At 40.5% G+C, this 14,394-nt stretch overlaps 1 protein-coding gene across 2 annotated transcripts in view; it reads left to right on the top strand.

Moving 5' to 3' along the window:
- Window positions 1-11,711, top strand: part of RIC8B (RIC8 guanine nucleotide exchange factor B) — a 40,147-nt gene extending 28,436 nt beyond the window's left edge. The window contains exons 10-11 of one of the 2 annotated variants that reach the window (XR_008822107.1): window positions 7,624-8,726; window positions 8,858-11,711. Coding sequence is in view for 1 of the 2 variants with exons in the window: in XM_056340625.1 (XP_056196600.1) it covers window positions 7,624-7,735 (112 nt within the window). In the remaining variant the exon portion in view is untranslated. Of the gene's footprint in view, window positions 1-7,623; window positions 8,737-8,857 lie in introns of those variants that run through there. The other variant, XM_056340625.1, reaches the window with a different exon arrangement.
- The last annotated feature ends 2,683 nt before the right edge of the window (window positions 11,712-14,394 follow it).

The following is a 14,394-nucleotide window of genomic DNA, read 5'->3' as shown; positions in this document are numbered from 1 at the left end:
GTATGGGACACAATCCAAGCCCAAGGCAAGTGTATTCCTTTTCCCTAAGTCAGTGAGCAGCATCTCATGGTAACTGCTTATGTCTGCTGCTTATATGAAGAGCAAATACAGCGTGAAGATACTTGTCACCAGAAGCAGTAAAATATAATGGAGTATTTAAAAGAGAATTTACAATTAAGAATTATGGTGGATTTATTAGAATATGTGTGGACTGGATTCAAACGAGCCATTATAACTTGTTTTAAATGACTGAGGTAATGCCATAGAAGAAAATGGTACTTAATGTGACATAAAGGTGTACATTATTGCCATGGAAAGTTGATTTTTGTTTTATAGCTTTCTACATACAAAAAGGGAATAGACCTGTGCAGTTAGCTATAGCTTTTTCCTCTTTGACTCAGTATGCCTGGAATTTGCTGGTTTTTCTTCCCTCTTACTTGTAGCCATGTTGGAGTGATTGCTTGTGGGTTTTTTTCTGTAAGCAAAGTTTTAGTCTTGAGGAACACTTAATGTAATACTGATTTATCACTGAACTGAGCTGTAGGAATTTAGGTAAACACGTAAGTGGATCATTCTTCAAACATGGGAAAACTGAGCAGCTAGAAACGTTTGTGTTTTGTGAGTCTGTGGCTACTCAAATAACAAGATCTATTCAGAGAAATTCAGCAAACCAAGTATTGTTACATCTCTATTAAAGATTAGGAATACAGCAAAAGATATGGGAGAATCCTGGATCTTACATTAGCTGAAAAGACTGAATTATAAGCAGGAGAGTAGGCAGGGAAGGGTCTCAGAACAACTGATCTGAGACTGTCAGTGAAGTAATGGGATATTTTTTCACATTATTTGCATGGAAAGCAAGTGTCATCATATGTTACAGTCTTAATAAAGAGAAGAAAATGCAGTGCACATGTAATCTTAATTGAACTGCTATGTAAAATTGAATGTTTGCTATGTAAGCTAGAGAATTAAGATGCTGAGCCTTAGGGGTACCACAATAAAGTGACTAAATGGTGTAAAACTTTTAAAAAGGAAAGATTGAAACTGGAGATAAACTAAGAGTGAAGACAAGTCAGTTGCTATCACTGTAGCAGTTACACAAAAAGTCCATAGCATAAGAGTCTTTTCAGTGTGGAGGCTCAGAGACACCTGCTGTGTTGCCTGCTACCAACTGACAATAACTCAGCAGCTGGTGCCCTGTGTCACTACTCATCCTCTTGGCCAGTAGCATTACTTTCACCTTGGGCTTTCTGTGTCTGTTACATCCACCTGCAGTTTCTTCTATAATACTTAGACTGCAGACTCTTCAGGGCTGGGACTCTTTGTTGTAAGGTTTTTGTTTGTTTGTTTTTTAGTGTAGTGATTACTGTGGGACAGTGTTGTTAATGTGACCCCTTTAGGTGCTGTGATAACATGAATAAAATCACTTGACTGTTCTTCCCACCATTTTTGTTTAATGAAAACTGGGGGGGGAGCGGGGGGGGGATGCTGGCAGGAAGGAAAAAGAAAGTAAGACTTGGTTTTGGGAGGCTATGGGATTGTTTTTAATGAATGTAATTGAGTGCAGTTGTGGGTTTTGCAGATGTTAAATAAAAGGGGAAGCTGCCAGTCTTGTATACAAGAAGAAAGACTTAGTAACATGCAGATAGTGGTGGGAGTCCCTGCATGTTTTTGGAATTGAACACTTCTGCCTCCAGCTTGAGCCCTTCAGTGCTGGGAGTTTTCAGAGACTTAAATCTACCACTGGAATGCACTTTTTTTCCCTTGGTTTGCAACCTACAAGTTTAAACTGGAGGTTGCTTTGATAGGAATCTTCAGTTGACTGGGTTTTCAGTCTTGCTCTGAGGCAAGTCTGCTGGTGGCAGATTTCCTGCTTCTGTTGGTCTTTGTTGTTGTCACCGTAGGAGAGGACATACACCATGAGTTGAGCAGTTTGTTTGGTGCAGTGCTTTGCTTATAAGAGGGGAGGAAGTTGGGCAAGGGTACAAACAGCTCCTTCTCCTAATCTTGAACAAGTTTGTGTAACTTCATCTGTGTAACTTGAACAAGAGCTTAGAGTGAACTTGTGTGATGTACAGCAAAACTGGTTTGCTTAATATACTTCTGTTGTCCCAGTAGTGGAAGCTAAACTTTAAAGAGCTTGCCTGCTTTTACTGGGAGAAGGTATTAAAAAAAAAAAAAAATAATGTGGAAGAACTGAAGAACTGAAAGACTTGCCTCCCTTCCTGACTGGTGAGGAGCATCAGTCCAGTCTGTCACTGGGGTGTTTCACATTTGGCTCTGACTGGCTCTGTATTGTTTCTGAAAAGTTAGCTGGTGACTGATTGAACTCAGAAAACAAATTTGCAAAACAGTCAACTTTATTGAAAAGTTACAGCCTTCATTAATGGATGCTAACTCTTTACACTGTACAGTTTGTACAGGTTTAATGAAACTATAAGTAATAAACTGGCATTTTCTCCCTTCTTCTGTAAGATGCCAGTGGATTTTTGCTCTCTAGGTTTCTCTTTATTTTCAGCATTGGTAGTGAAGAATTGAAACTGCTTTGGGGTAATGTAAAACTAATCCATGCTTTTGGTCATTACTGGTCTTACTTCCAAAGTTTTTCTATTCTGTTAGGTTGTTGGTGTTTAGGCCATGGGGTTCATGAGGTAATTGACCGTTGACAAAGCTAAATTAAAATTAATCACCGAGTTTTATCAATATGGAGGAAAGCTAAATATTGTTTGTGAACCCATTTTCCCTTCTCCAATATTTTAACATAGATCTGGGTTCTACAGAAACTTGTGTAGAATTTAATATTTTGCTCAAATATGGCTGGATGAGAATACTTTTTGAAATTGTGAAATACATATATAAATTGTAAGTGTAAATTAAGATGAAAAATACTATTACTGCAGCTTTTGGTAGATGCAGATGTAGGTAGCTTGCTGGGTGCCTGAACCTGGCCATGAAGTAACTCTACAGGCTTTTTCTGCAATAAGGGTTGATACCGTCATGATGATACATTGAGAATTGTTTGGTGACTGTAAATCAGTGTCCTCTGTATGTGATGCACATCTTTGAGCTTTGAAAAACTCCTCAGATCTGCAAAAAGAATTAACTCAACCTTTATTTTTTGCAAAATACCAAGTTAGCTACCTTAAATCAGTGTTGTATGGTATTTTGTCTGTTGATATAATACGTTATTTGAAATACTCAGTGTTAATTAAAATGTCTGGAAAAAATGCTAACATTTTTTCTATTATAAATGGCAGGTAGAATTGTATATTAACTGACTAATTTAAAATGTCAGGATGCTTTTTCCAAGCCAACCTTGTATTAATAGCAAGAATCCTTTTGCTGATGAAATGGTCTCCAATTATCACAGCTTGGGTTTTGTTGTACATTGAACGGAAGTCAACAAAATGAGTATGTAAGAGAACCTGTCTAAATAAGCAACCATACTCATTAAAAACACAAAATTAATCATAGGATGAATGAAGAAGGCAATGCTACACAGAGGGTTTTTTTTCCTCCCCTTTCTAATCACAGAACAAAATAATGTTACGTGAAAGGATCGGAACTATTATGTAGTACTCAATTATAAGGAGGTGAATAGGTCCCTAACATGCCATTTTATCAAAGGAGCAGAGTGGTGTTTACATGATGGCTATTTGATTACAGACACCGTCATTAATTCCATGTGTCAATACTGCCCTATAGCACACAGAGCAGACAAGAAAGAGTTACCCTTCAAAACAAGGGAATGATTTTTTGAGTTGTTATCAAGCTAAATGGCAAGCAGTAAGCTGGAACTTGTGTAGATATATTTGAAGGGACTTTTGGGAGATCTGGAAGTGGAAGAAGAGAATGCATTTTACAACCGTTTAATTACAGTGTGTTTCTAAGTACACTTGAATAGCATGCTTTACATTAAAAAAAATGAATGTTGCAAGAAGGTGTATTTGAGTATATGGGAGGTCACAAAAGGATGTTCAAATAGGTGTGAATTTGTACTTGTATATATCTTCATGGGTACAGAGGTACTGCCACTGCCACTTACTGGGCCAATGCTATCTCTCTTCTGCTGTATAGATGTAATTTAAACATCCAGTGTCTGGATAGCAAACTGTCTTTTGAAGCTGTATGTGCCAGGTTGTAGTGCTTCCCTTGCCACTTATTATCTCACCTTAAACAGTAAGCACTTCCTCAGCTAGCCCCAGTTGTCAAAGTTCAATTGAGGTCTCTTAAGCGGCCAGTGCTAAATAGTCAAATAGCTGGGCTGAGACCATTCGTACCAGGTAAGGATCAGTGCTGTGGGCTCTGGTGTGGTACTGAAGTTAGCTGAGTATTGCCTCCAGCAGTATTCTGGTTAGCAGATAGTTGTTTCAAACTTCTGAAGCTAGCTTTGTAGGCAGCCCAGATCTTTTCATCTGTTTGTCTCCCTTTGTATTTTTCCTCTTTGAAGAACAGGAGTAAGCTTGTGTGCTGTTCAGAGTTTGCAGTCTTTAGTCGGAAAATGGCATCCCTTCACTGGTAGATTATGGTTAGGAAAAAAATAGGCTGATCCCTGCTTCTCATCCTACTTTCGGTGGCCTGGAGTATTTCTGTCTTCATACAGTTCAGTTTTATTGGGTAGCATTTGTCGGAGGAAGCATGCATGTAGTTCAGCTTCCTAATACAGAGAGAACAGCAAACTTGTAACAACCATCTTTCATCCTGCTCAGGGACTTGCAAAGCAGGAAGTTCGTGCAGGAACTGAAAGGTAATTGATAAACATCCTTCTTATATTATGACGTGAGCTCAGCCTAGCTCATAGTTAAAGCATAGAGAGGAAGAAGTGCACTGGGAATGAACCTCAACTGCAATATGGCACAGTTCATAATGGTGCACTTTGGGTACAGCAAGCTGAGAAACGGGCTTTTGAGCGTCACGAAAGAAGACACAAATGCATGTCAGTGACTCAGACTTCTGCATTACATTGTCATGCAAAACTTGGTGTATTTATCCTCAAAAGACCCCCACAAAAAACACAGCTTGTGTATATGGATATGTTTTGTCTGTTGCATCTGGTGTTCAGCATCTCTGCAGATGACTCATGGGAGAGGAAAAGCTGGTGTCAGCTTTGGGAGTGTGTGTAGCAGGATGTAAAAGTGAAGCATGAAAGGGAAGTTGCAGAGAAAGAGCTATGTCTTTATAATTGACAGATGATGAGATAGGACTTCTTGGCAATATTTACAGGTATCTTGTAAGTATCCTTATGTGAGGAGAAGAAGGTCCCCTTAAGGGGACCCCTTGAGACCTTGTTCTCCTGTGTTTCTTTCCTTTTCCTTGAACTGTTTCTTTATCCTTTACTAGGCTTTATAATTTATTTATTACCAATAATACGTTGTAAATTGTGTGATTTTTATGACTTCTGGCTGCATTGTTAAGTGCTGCAACCTAAGAGTATGCATTGTGGTTTTTAAAACAAAATTCTAGGATCCTCTCAGCTTAAGAGGGCAAGCAAAGGTGATTTTGTTCTTTGTGGCTATGTTTTTATTTTCAGGACTTGAAAGATATGAGCAAGGAGTTACTCTTCAGGTTATCCTTCTCTAGAAATAAGTGTAATAGATCACTACCGAGGCTTGAACTTGAGTGACACTGAATTGTTACAAGATTGATTACAGATTTCAAAGGACACTTGTTTTGTATGATGGTGTATAAAAGCCAAAAAGGCCTTAGATGTATAGGGGGGGTTTCCTGTGAAAAAAGTCTGTGCAACTCCAAAGCACTCTGGCTTTGCCTTTGGGGGAGCCCTAGGGAGCAGGTTTCTAGTCCTGTCTGGACGCTTAGATCTGCAGTCTTCATTTTTTTTTTTTTTGAGGCCTTTCAAATTTGATTTTTAGTATTCTTTTGATGCCTTCTTGCACGCTTCTCCAGCAGAAAAACTTAAGAGTGCTCTCATTTGGGAAAAAACTGCATACTACGGATCGCATTGCCTGAAGGAAGAGGACTTGCTATTAAGTATGGCAAGCTATCTCCAGTCTATATAAAGATAGATCCTACTCTCACACACACGGAGGCAGAGTCCGGCCTGTGCTCTTCAAGTATGGTCATTACAAACCTCCTTCCCTGGCCCCCAGCTTCCCACTCCAGCCTGGTTTGCCAAACCACAGCAGTTTCTCCAGGTCCAGTTTCTCACATTTTGAAATGCCACAGGCATCAGGTTTGTGAGTTTATCACTGTAGTATCCGATTGCCACATCTGCACAAATAGCTGTGCTTATCTTGCTGGTCTCTGCTCTTCTGGAGCAAAAAAGACTCTTGGGAGACTTACTGTAACTGCTGCTTGACTGTACAATACCTGGTGTACCCATGCCATGTAATTCAGATGTTGCCTTTCTTTCTGTTCCTATGGTTGTGTTAAGATTAGATTGCCAGCTGTGTACAAGCAATTTTTGTCCCTTTTTCAGCCAAGGTAGTAGTGCACACTGGGCAGAGAGCTGGTGAAATGCCTGTGCTTCCCCATTGAGTGATGGAGTTTTATTGTCTGTGGCTGGGGAGGGTGGTATATATGTGTTAAATTGACAGTTTTACTGGGCTGCCTTTCAAGCAAGGGGTAAATTGACATCAAGCCTCTGCTCCTTTATTTAAGGTGACTCCTGAATATTTAGAAGTATTCTCCTTTTTTTTTTTTTTTTTCCCAGCCGAAAATCAAAATGTTATCTTTGCCCTTACAGCTTTTGCCATAATCCACATATAAATGAGGTGATAAAAAGTAAGGATTAAATAAATCTTTGCTAATACTTTTTGATTGGCTTAATCAATAATTAATCATCTCTTAGATGAGGCTGTAGCTTGTGGAGTAGATATAATTGGATTAGTTGCTGAGAGGCCTTTGGAGCTTTGAAGAGATTAAAATGGCTGTCAATCCTGTAATTAAACTGCCACAAACAAAAGCAATAGTATTAGAATCAGTCAGCTTTTTCTAAAGGAATCAACAAGTACTTACACACCCCTTAGTAGTGGCGTAGGCAGAGTATGTTCTCGTAACTGATTTCTTTCCATCAACAAGATGAATATGTGTCAAATCATTGTTTTAATTGCCTGGGCATCTACCGGCCAGAATGGCAGGTGAAATTTTAGGAAGAAATGACTGTCAGAGAAGTCCTAGAAGACAAGCTGGTTTGTGTATCTAAAACAGTGAACTTTCTAGAAATCATACTGTTGCTTAAAACCTTTCTATCAAATCTTAACACTGACGTTTGTTATCTGACTTAGCGATTCCTATAATTTTCCTCTGAATGTTGTCAATCATTTTTTAAAAAGAAAACTATAAATAACAGTTAATAAACTTTGCAAGGCTTGCAAAGCCTTGTCTTGAGCCTATTAGGCACTGACTTTTCATGGTGTCTTTAATTGGCTAAGTAGGTTTGGCCTACATGAATGAAGTCTTTATCTGTCCTACTCTTCCCCTCCCACCTATTTTGGAAGGTTTTTTTGTTCCTCTTTCTTGAAAACAGAGGGCTTTAGCAGAAATAACTTCCTTGTAAAGGCTCATTATGTACTAAAGCATATACTGTATGTGACTGTATTATACACATGTGAATTGATATGTGTGCATATGCTAATATATATTCTTGGTTTAAATCTCTTACAGAGATGAGCTTATAAAACCAATGGGAGTGCGGCCGGATGGTACAATGGCTCCTTTGGAAGAAGCAGTCAGCCAGTACCATACCAACAAGCAAGACAGTTCAGATTCAGACTAAAGCATCACCTGCTTCACTCTCAATTCTCCTCTAATCCACACTTTTCCTTAGAGCCACAACATCTTTTATCTAGGCATTTTACTCTCACATTTAGCCAGCGTCACTTTAACTGTTCTATTACTTGGGATATATAAATGATGGGTCCGGTGGTGTAATGTCTGAATTTTTATTATGTCTGTTGAAAGAACATATCAATTTTATTAGTTGATGATTTTTATTAATTTAAAACTAAACGTATTTCAAAGGGATAAAAAGTGAAAGCCTACAATGTAAAATAAAACACAGATGCTTTAATTTTACAGAATTCTGTTTTCTAAACTCTGTAGGTTTTCCCATTCTTGAAATTTTATTTTTTTGTATTGTCTTGCTAGTCTCTCCCTTTCTATAATTGTAATTAAAGAAGGTGTTTGCTTGATGGCATTAGGAGCAGAGGGTGTTTAAACTCAGAAGTCTGACTGACTTATGAAGCTGCTTTAAATGGCATTCAGCTGCAATTTCAGAGATTTTTAAAGTGTCATTGGATTTCTTACTGCTAAACACTTCTGTGGTTAAACTGCTGCTTAAGATTTTACCAATGTGTCAAGTCACTGACTGCTGCTAAAATTACCTTTAAATTGGGAACAAGATGAGGTATGATGAATGTCCTCCCTACCTCCCCTCCCCCATTATGACCACATGAATATACCTCCCCCTCCCATCTTTGGTTAAGTAAAAACATCCCTATTCAAAACAGCATTCAAGTATGTACACTTAAATGTTGTCATGAATGGGAGCGGACTAAAGTGAAGTGCACGTGCAAGCGTTTTACTGAATTGGGGCCTACTTTTGCAGATTAATGGCTGTGCCTCACTTGAAGGGAAGTCAAACTGATCAACAAATATTTCCTTTCAGGGAGAACTTAGAAAGCGATGGGATAGAGAGGGGAATTTGGGAAGGAGAAGAAAGTCACTTTCAACCCTGTACTCTCGTAAAACAAAGATTAAAGTTTTAGGTGTGTTGCACTGCTGTTGTTGTATCATTGCCTGCTTGTTTTCTTTCTCTCTGTGTTTCTCCCAGCATGAATTACATGAAGAATAATCCATGCCTTAGTTTTTAATTTTATTTTATTTTTTTTTTGCTCAGAAGCGTCCACACGCTACTCCTTGTGAACCTTTCAGAGGCTGGTGAAAGTTTCCCTGTTTTTCCTATGACTTGAGACTGGTTCCCTGAACTAAGAAAGCTGCTGTTCAAAGACCTTGTAAAGGGAGGACTTGGTATGAAATCATGCTGCGGTTTCCCGTAGAGGAGCTTGTACAGATCTCCTTAGCCTTCTGAAAGGACTAAAAGGAAATAATGCACTGCTGTCCTCTCAGCAGTTCAGTTTGTTTTCCCAAAAGACGCTGCCTAGCCATACCAATGCACCTTTTTTTTAAAAAAAAAAATGGGGGGGAGGGGACAGACAGACCCTTAGGGACATTAATTGTATACATTTCTTCATGCTGGGACCTTTCTGAATCTTAAAATAATTGATGCTTTGGGTTATGATGTGATCGGGGCTATATTGTCTGCTGCGTTCCACATGGAGCATGACAGTTTGCGTAGGGAGAAAAGGAAGCCAGCTACTGTTCCCACGTAGCAACACCTAAAGCAAACCCCACCAATGTATTGATAATACTCTAATCATGCCAATTATGTATGAATCCAAAAGAGGGAAGGAAGAATTGCCTAGGAGCAAGAAAAACACTTAGCTGCTTCTAAGCTGGGTCTCAGAAATGTAATTTTGGGTCTAACATCATCCACTGACTACTTTGAGCCCAGCACAGGCAAGTATTAAGTACACTGCAAGCGCAAAGAATTTATGAACCCTTCCCAAGAAGCAAAACTTAACTAGCTCTGTTAATAAGGAGTTGAGTCCTGTCCAGATACTGGCTGAGGCTGTTCCTTGGGGCTGGAGAAGCAGTTGTTTCAGTAATAGGCTTTTGTATGGGTTGCTATAGGGGGTTGAGTACGGAGCAAGAAAAAGAGCAAAATGTCAAATTTGTTGTTTTACAAGGTGTAGTATATGCTCCTACAATTAGCTGGCTAAAGATATTAATAAAACAGTAATGGCTCCAGAGACCTCATTAGAAATGGTGTAGCGTGAGGCTTTTGTGGTCTGGCTGCTGTCAATTGCAACAGGGCAACAATAGTTGCAATAAACAGTTCTTCTGTTTAGTTTATCTTGGAAAATATGTGCTCATAGTAGATTTTACAGACATGAGATGCTGCTGCAATTAAAGAAAATGAAGACCAAGCATAAGAGGATTCAGGCACAACCTTCTAGCTCAAGAGTGATTTTCATAATTGGGTTGCCTGTAGTGCAGGTTGATCTAGTTAAATGAATAATTTCTATTAGTGCAGTATCCTAAAGCATCTCTTGTTCCAAGATGATAGTTTGTGGAAGGGGCGCTGCAAGATTTTTGGCTTATCTTGGAAATGTAACGGGTCCATCCTTAGCTGCACTGGCTGGAGATCTGGGAAAATCTCAGGACGATGTTCCTCCAACACAACAGTGCATCTGCTTCCTTGTGTGCTATATGATGTTTTCTCTTCAAGGTAACCATGCAGAAGTTAAGGTTTCTCTTGGATGAGAGTCGGGAGAAAAGTAGAGTATTTGGTGATTTAAAAAACAAAAAAGCTCCCTGGACTTTGTATTTACTGTGAAATCAGGATTTGCTCCTGAGGTTATTTTCAAAGTTGAACCTCCAAAATTGGAGGCTTGGGTGACTGAAACTTAACTTAAACCAGCAAACTGGGCAGTGAACCTGACCAGTTTTTGGAATGCCATCTCTTTCCAACAGAGTGCGGAGGTGCTGCATCTGCGTTTGAGTGTCTAAATTCCTGTCTGATGTGAGCATGAGAATCTGCTGCAACCTGTAATGTTTTAATACCTAGTAATCTCAAGCCTGGAGAGGTGTGACTGCCTCTGCTAGCAGTAGTTCTGATAGAGTCACCATATATGTATTTGACTGTGCATTTCATTCCACATGGTGTGAGCTATCCTGTGTTATATGAAATAATGATATTTGATTATATATGCTTTCATTTTTCCTCCGAAACACTTGAGCATAGTTGACTAAGAAAATACTGTAATCAGAAAAAGGAACCCTTCTGATAGATTTTCTGGTGCTGACTGTAAAGGCCAGCAGGTTTCAGAGACATGTACCTTTCATTCCCAAAACCTTTCACAGTCAGTCACAAATACAAAAAAGTGTGTTTCAATCTTTATTTTGGTATCAACAGGCCAGAGTAACACAGTTCTCATTAAAGCTTGTCAATGATTTGGAAGCTTTGCTTTTCTTTGTTTCCCATTAGAGTTATGAAACAAAAGATGATGGGAAATTGCTGAAATTGGTCAGAATAATTTGTTCTTTTGCAAAATAATGCAGATGCATTTGTTTAAATGCTCATGAAAACTTCCTGGCAGGTATTCTCAAATACTAATTGAAACTTTATGTGCCCAAAAAGTGGTTTTCAGGAAAAAAGGACATTTACAATCTGTTAAAAATGTTGTTGTGAGAAAATTACCAGAACTTTAAAGAAATTTGCCAAAGAGGAAAACCACATTAGCTTCGATGTTTTGAATGTAGAACACTGCTGTATATGTGTGTGGCCAAAGTAGATTTTTCACCGTATATCTGGAGTTTTTCCAAGTTCCTGAAAATCTGCAATGGCTTTTAAAAAAGAGTGAGCACATAACTGGGCAAGAGTGTATTTCTGTTACAGTTCTTCAAGCAGCCTCTACCTGGGTGAAAAATTGGTTGTCAGAGGTGGCTTTAAGGAAGAGAATATTACAGACAAGCCGTCCTATTAGTTGGTTGCCAAGCACCCTAGTCCGAAAGAGGAAAGTAAACCCCAAAGCATACAAGATCCCCAGTCTCCTGAAGGAGCGTTCCACAACATTGTCCTTCACCTTATTACCACAAAACAGCTAATAAAATCCTGTGCTTTAATAAGGTTGGCTGTAAAAAGACTGTTCCACTGTTCAAACAGTTGAGAGCCAGATTTTGCTGGTCTTTGATGAGCAGCAAGTTAAACAGCTGTCCAGATCAGATTCTTTTCTGTCAAGCATGGAAAAGTGATGATTTAGTGGTAATGCAAAGATGCGGCTCACTTTCAGACAAAAAGAGAGAGAGAGCGCGCACAGTTTAATCCTGCAAATGAAAATCTTTGTTGCATCAACATCTCAGTTACTTGGGTGGCTCTGGTTCTTATGAAAAGTTACAGGGAACATTTCCTGGTTTCTTCATGCAAAAACTTTAGTTCATCCTGAAGTTGGTTCTCTCCAAAGTATGTGTTCTCACACGGGTGATACAATATTTACACCAGGAATTTTGGGGGGAAGTGATGTCCGTTTAGCTTTACCTTGTATCCTCTAGCTGGGTGTGCCTGGAATGCAGAAGCGGCCCTGAGGCTCCTGAAGAGCAGGCAGAAGAGCCTGGAATGGCACGTACTAACTCCTTCCCGACCTCTGCTGCCAGCCAGCTGCCTGAGGGTGGCCTGAGGACAGGGGAGGCCCTGCCGGGGAGGTGGGACCTGGGAGGCCACCCTGCCTATCTCCTCCTGCCTGCAGGAAACCAGGGCAGGCACAAGGCTGCGAGGGCAGCCACACAGGTGGCTATGCGGTGTGGAAAAGGGTAGTAATTGCCTACTTGCAGTAAAGCTCAGTGTTTTTCAGGGCTGATCCTCTCGCAGCCAGCAATGCTGTCTACAGGTGAGTCGGATTAATCCTCTGCTGTTACCTGTTACTCGGCCCCGTGGAAGGCTGTGCCTTCGTCCGAGTATTGCTTTTAGTGGTGGGGATCAGTAACGCTTTGGCTGTTGCATGTCTGTCCCTCGTTTTGGAGGTGCACCATAGCTCCATGTCTTGCTTTCTTTCCTGAGAGTGAGGCTCTCTCCTCGCTCTCTACAAGTGAGGATGCGGAAGAGGGTGTCCCACAAAAAGGGACAAAACTCATTTGTTGGGAAGGAGGTAGGAGCAGCCATGTCTTCTGTCTATGCAGCACAGGAGCCACTTTCATTCCACCATCGGACACCTCTGAGTCCAGGCAGTCCTGCAGCCACTCCCATCTCGGTGGACTCTGGCTAGGCTTGAGGACAGCAGAGGCTGTCTGACAGCTGGGGAAAAAACAATCCCCAAAACCTGACCATTGCCACAAGCTGTCCAGCAGCACCATCCAACAGCACGTGGCTCAGGTCAGCTGTCTGTCCTGGCTGGGAGCTACAGGGTCCAGCAGGATCAAGCACACTCCTCGAGCATCCCAGCTTTTTCTAGAGCAGGCAGAAGCACAGATTACTGAACTGCTGGCGTGCCTGGGAGTCGATCCCTCCGATGGCATGCCAATCTCTGTGGGGTACCTAGGCAGGCTTTTAGAGGTTGGTGGGGAAGGAATTATTCAGACCACCCATCTTAGCTGGCTAAATTACCCGGGTAGTCTCTTCAAACTCCTTCTCCAGTCACGGATGAGAGAGAGGACAATTCAGAGTAAGGCTAATTTGGGTGCACTGAATGACCCTCTGCAGGAGCTTTGCTTTCCCTCCCTCGACTACAGAGGGAGCCTGGGGAGACCAGCTGGTTACATTTAACTGCTAAATTGGTTGCCAAAAGATGGGTGGTGAGAATTCCTTCCCGTTTCCCTTTTGCCATGGATCACACTCTTCCCGGAGCAAGATGCATGCCTGCTTTCTCCTGCAAATTTAGAGTGCTCAGTGTAGTGGGATATAGGCCCCCAGGAACCACCACAACACAAATGCTGCATCGCAACAGTTGATAGGTACTGTATGGTATTGTGAGTAGGATTTCATGGACTTTTGCTTAAATAGATCCTTTAAAGCAGCTTTGCTTTTGGAAGCCTGTTTAACAGCTTGTCTTGGTATAAGACAAGTTTTACATATGTTTTGAAATTTAAAAAGGAAAGTGAAACCTTCAGCAAAAATTATAATTAAAGAGGTACAGATAAGACAGAGAAGACAGAATTCGAAGCTCTCTCCAGATGTTACAAATGGAGATGAAGGTGAAGCCATTCAGACTAAACTCTGCTGAGATTGCCCCTTCCTCTTTGCCTGATAAGCCCATTGCAAATTAAAACAAAAGCAGCTAAGATCCACAGGCTTCGGGGCATCTGTAAGCCCTCTTTTACCTTTTAAAGCTCATAACAGATGCTGACTGTGGGTGTTAGTCCTCGTCTAATCAAAAAGGCAATACTTCATTCTAGAAGCTTAAAGTACAAGTTTCTGCCATATAAAAGCCAACAAGTGTAAGAATCCAAACCTGAACCTAAACTACCAGGATTTGAAGGTTTCAGGATTATTTTATGCTCAAAAAGTGATCTTGCCTGGTAAATCAAAGTGCTGTGGCAGATCACACTTCTGAAGGCATTTCAAAAAACAGTAGGTTGGGGGTTTTTCCCCTTTTTGAGAAGAGACTAGTGACTGCCTGGATTCTCTCCTGTTTTCTCATTCCCCAAATGTTCATAACACCCTGTTGGGGAGGAATAATTCCCATCCAAGTTGTAAAACACACTTATAAGTAGATGGGAAAAGCATGAACAGAGCTGTACAGAAAACAAAACCGCCAGGAACAAGATCTTATTTTGCATGCTTCTCACTGTTGTAGTTTTGCCCCAATTAGCATATTTTAA

The sequence above is a fragment of the Falco biarmicus genome, chromosome 5, assembly GCF_023638135.1.
Source record: "Falco biarmicus isolate bFalBia1 chromosome 5, bFalBia1.pri, whole genome shotgun sequence".
Taxonomy (NCBI): domain Eukaryota; kingdom Metazoa; phylum Chordata; class Aves; order Falconiformes; family Falconidae; genus Falco; species Falco biarmicus.
This window is presented reverse-complemented; position numbering and strand designations above follow the sequence as displayed.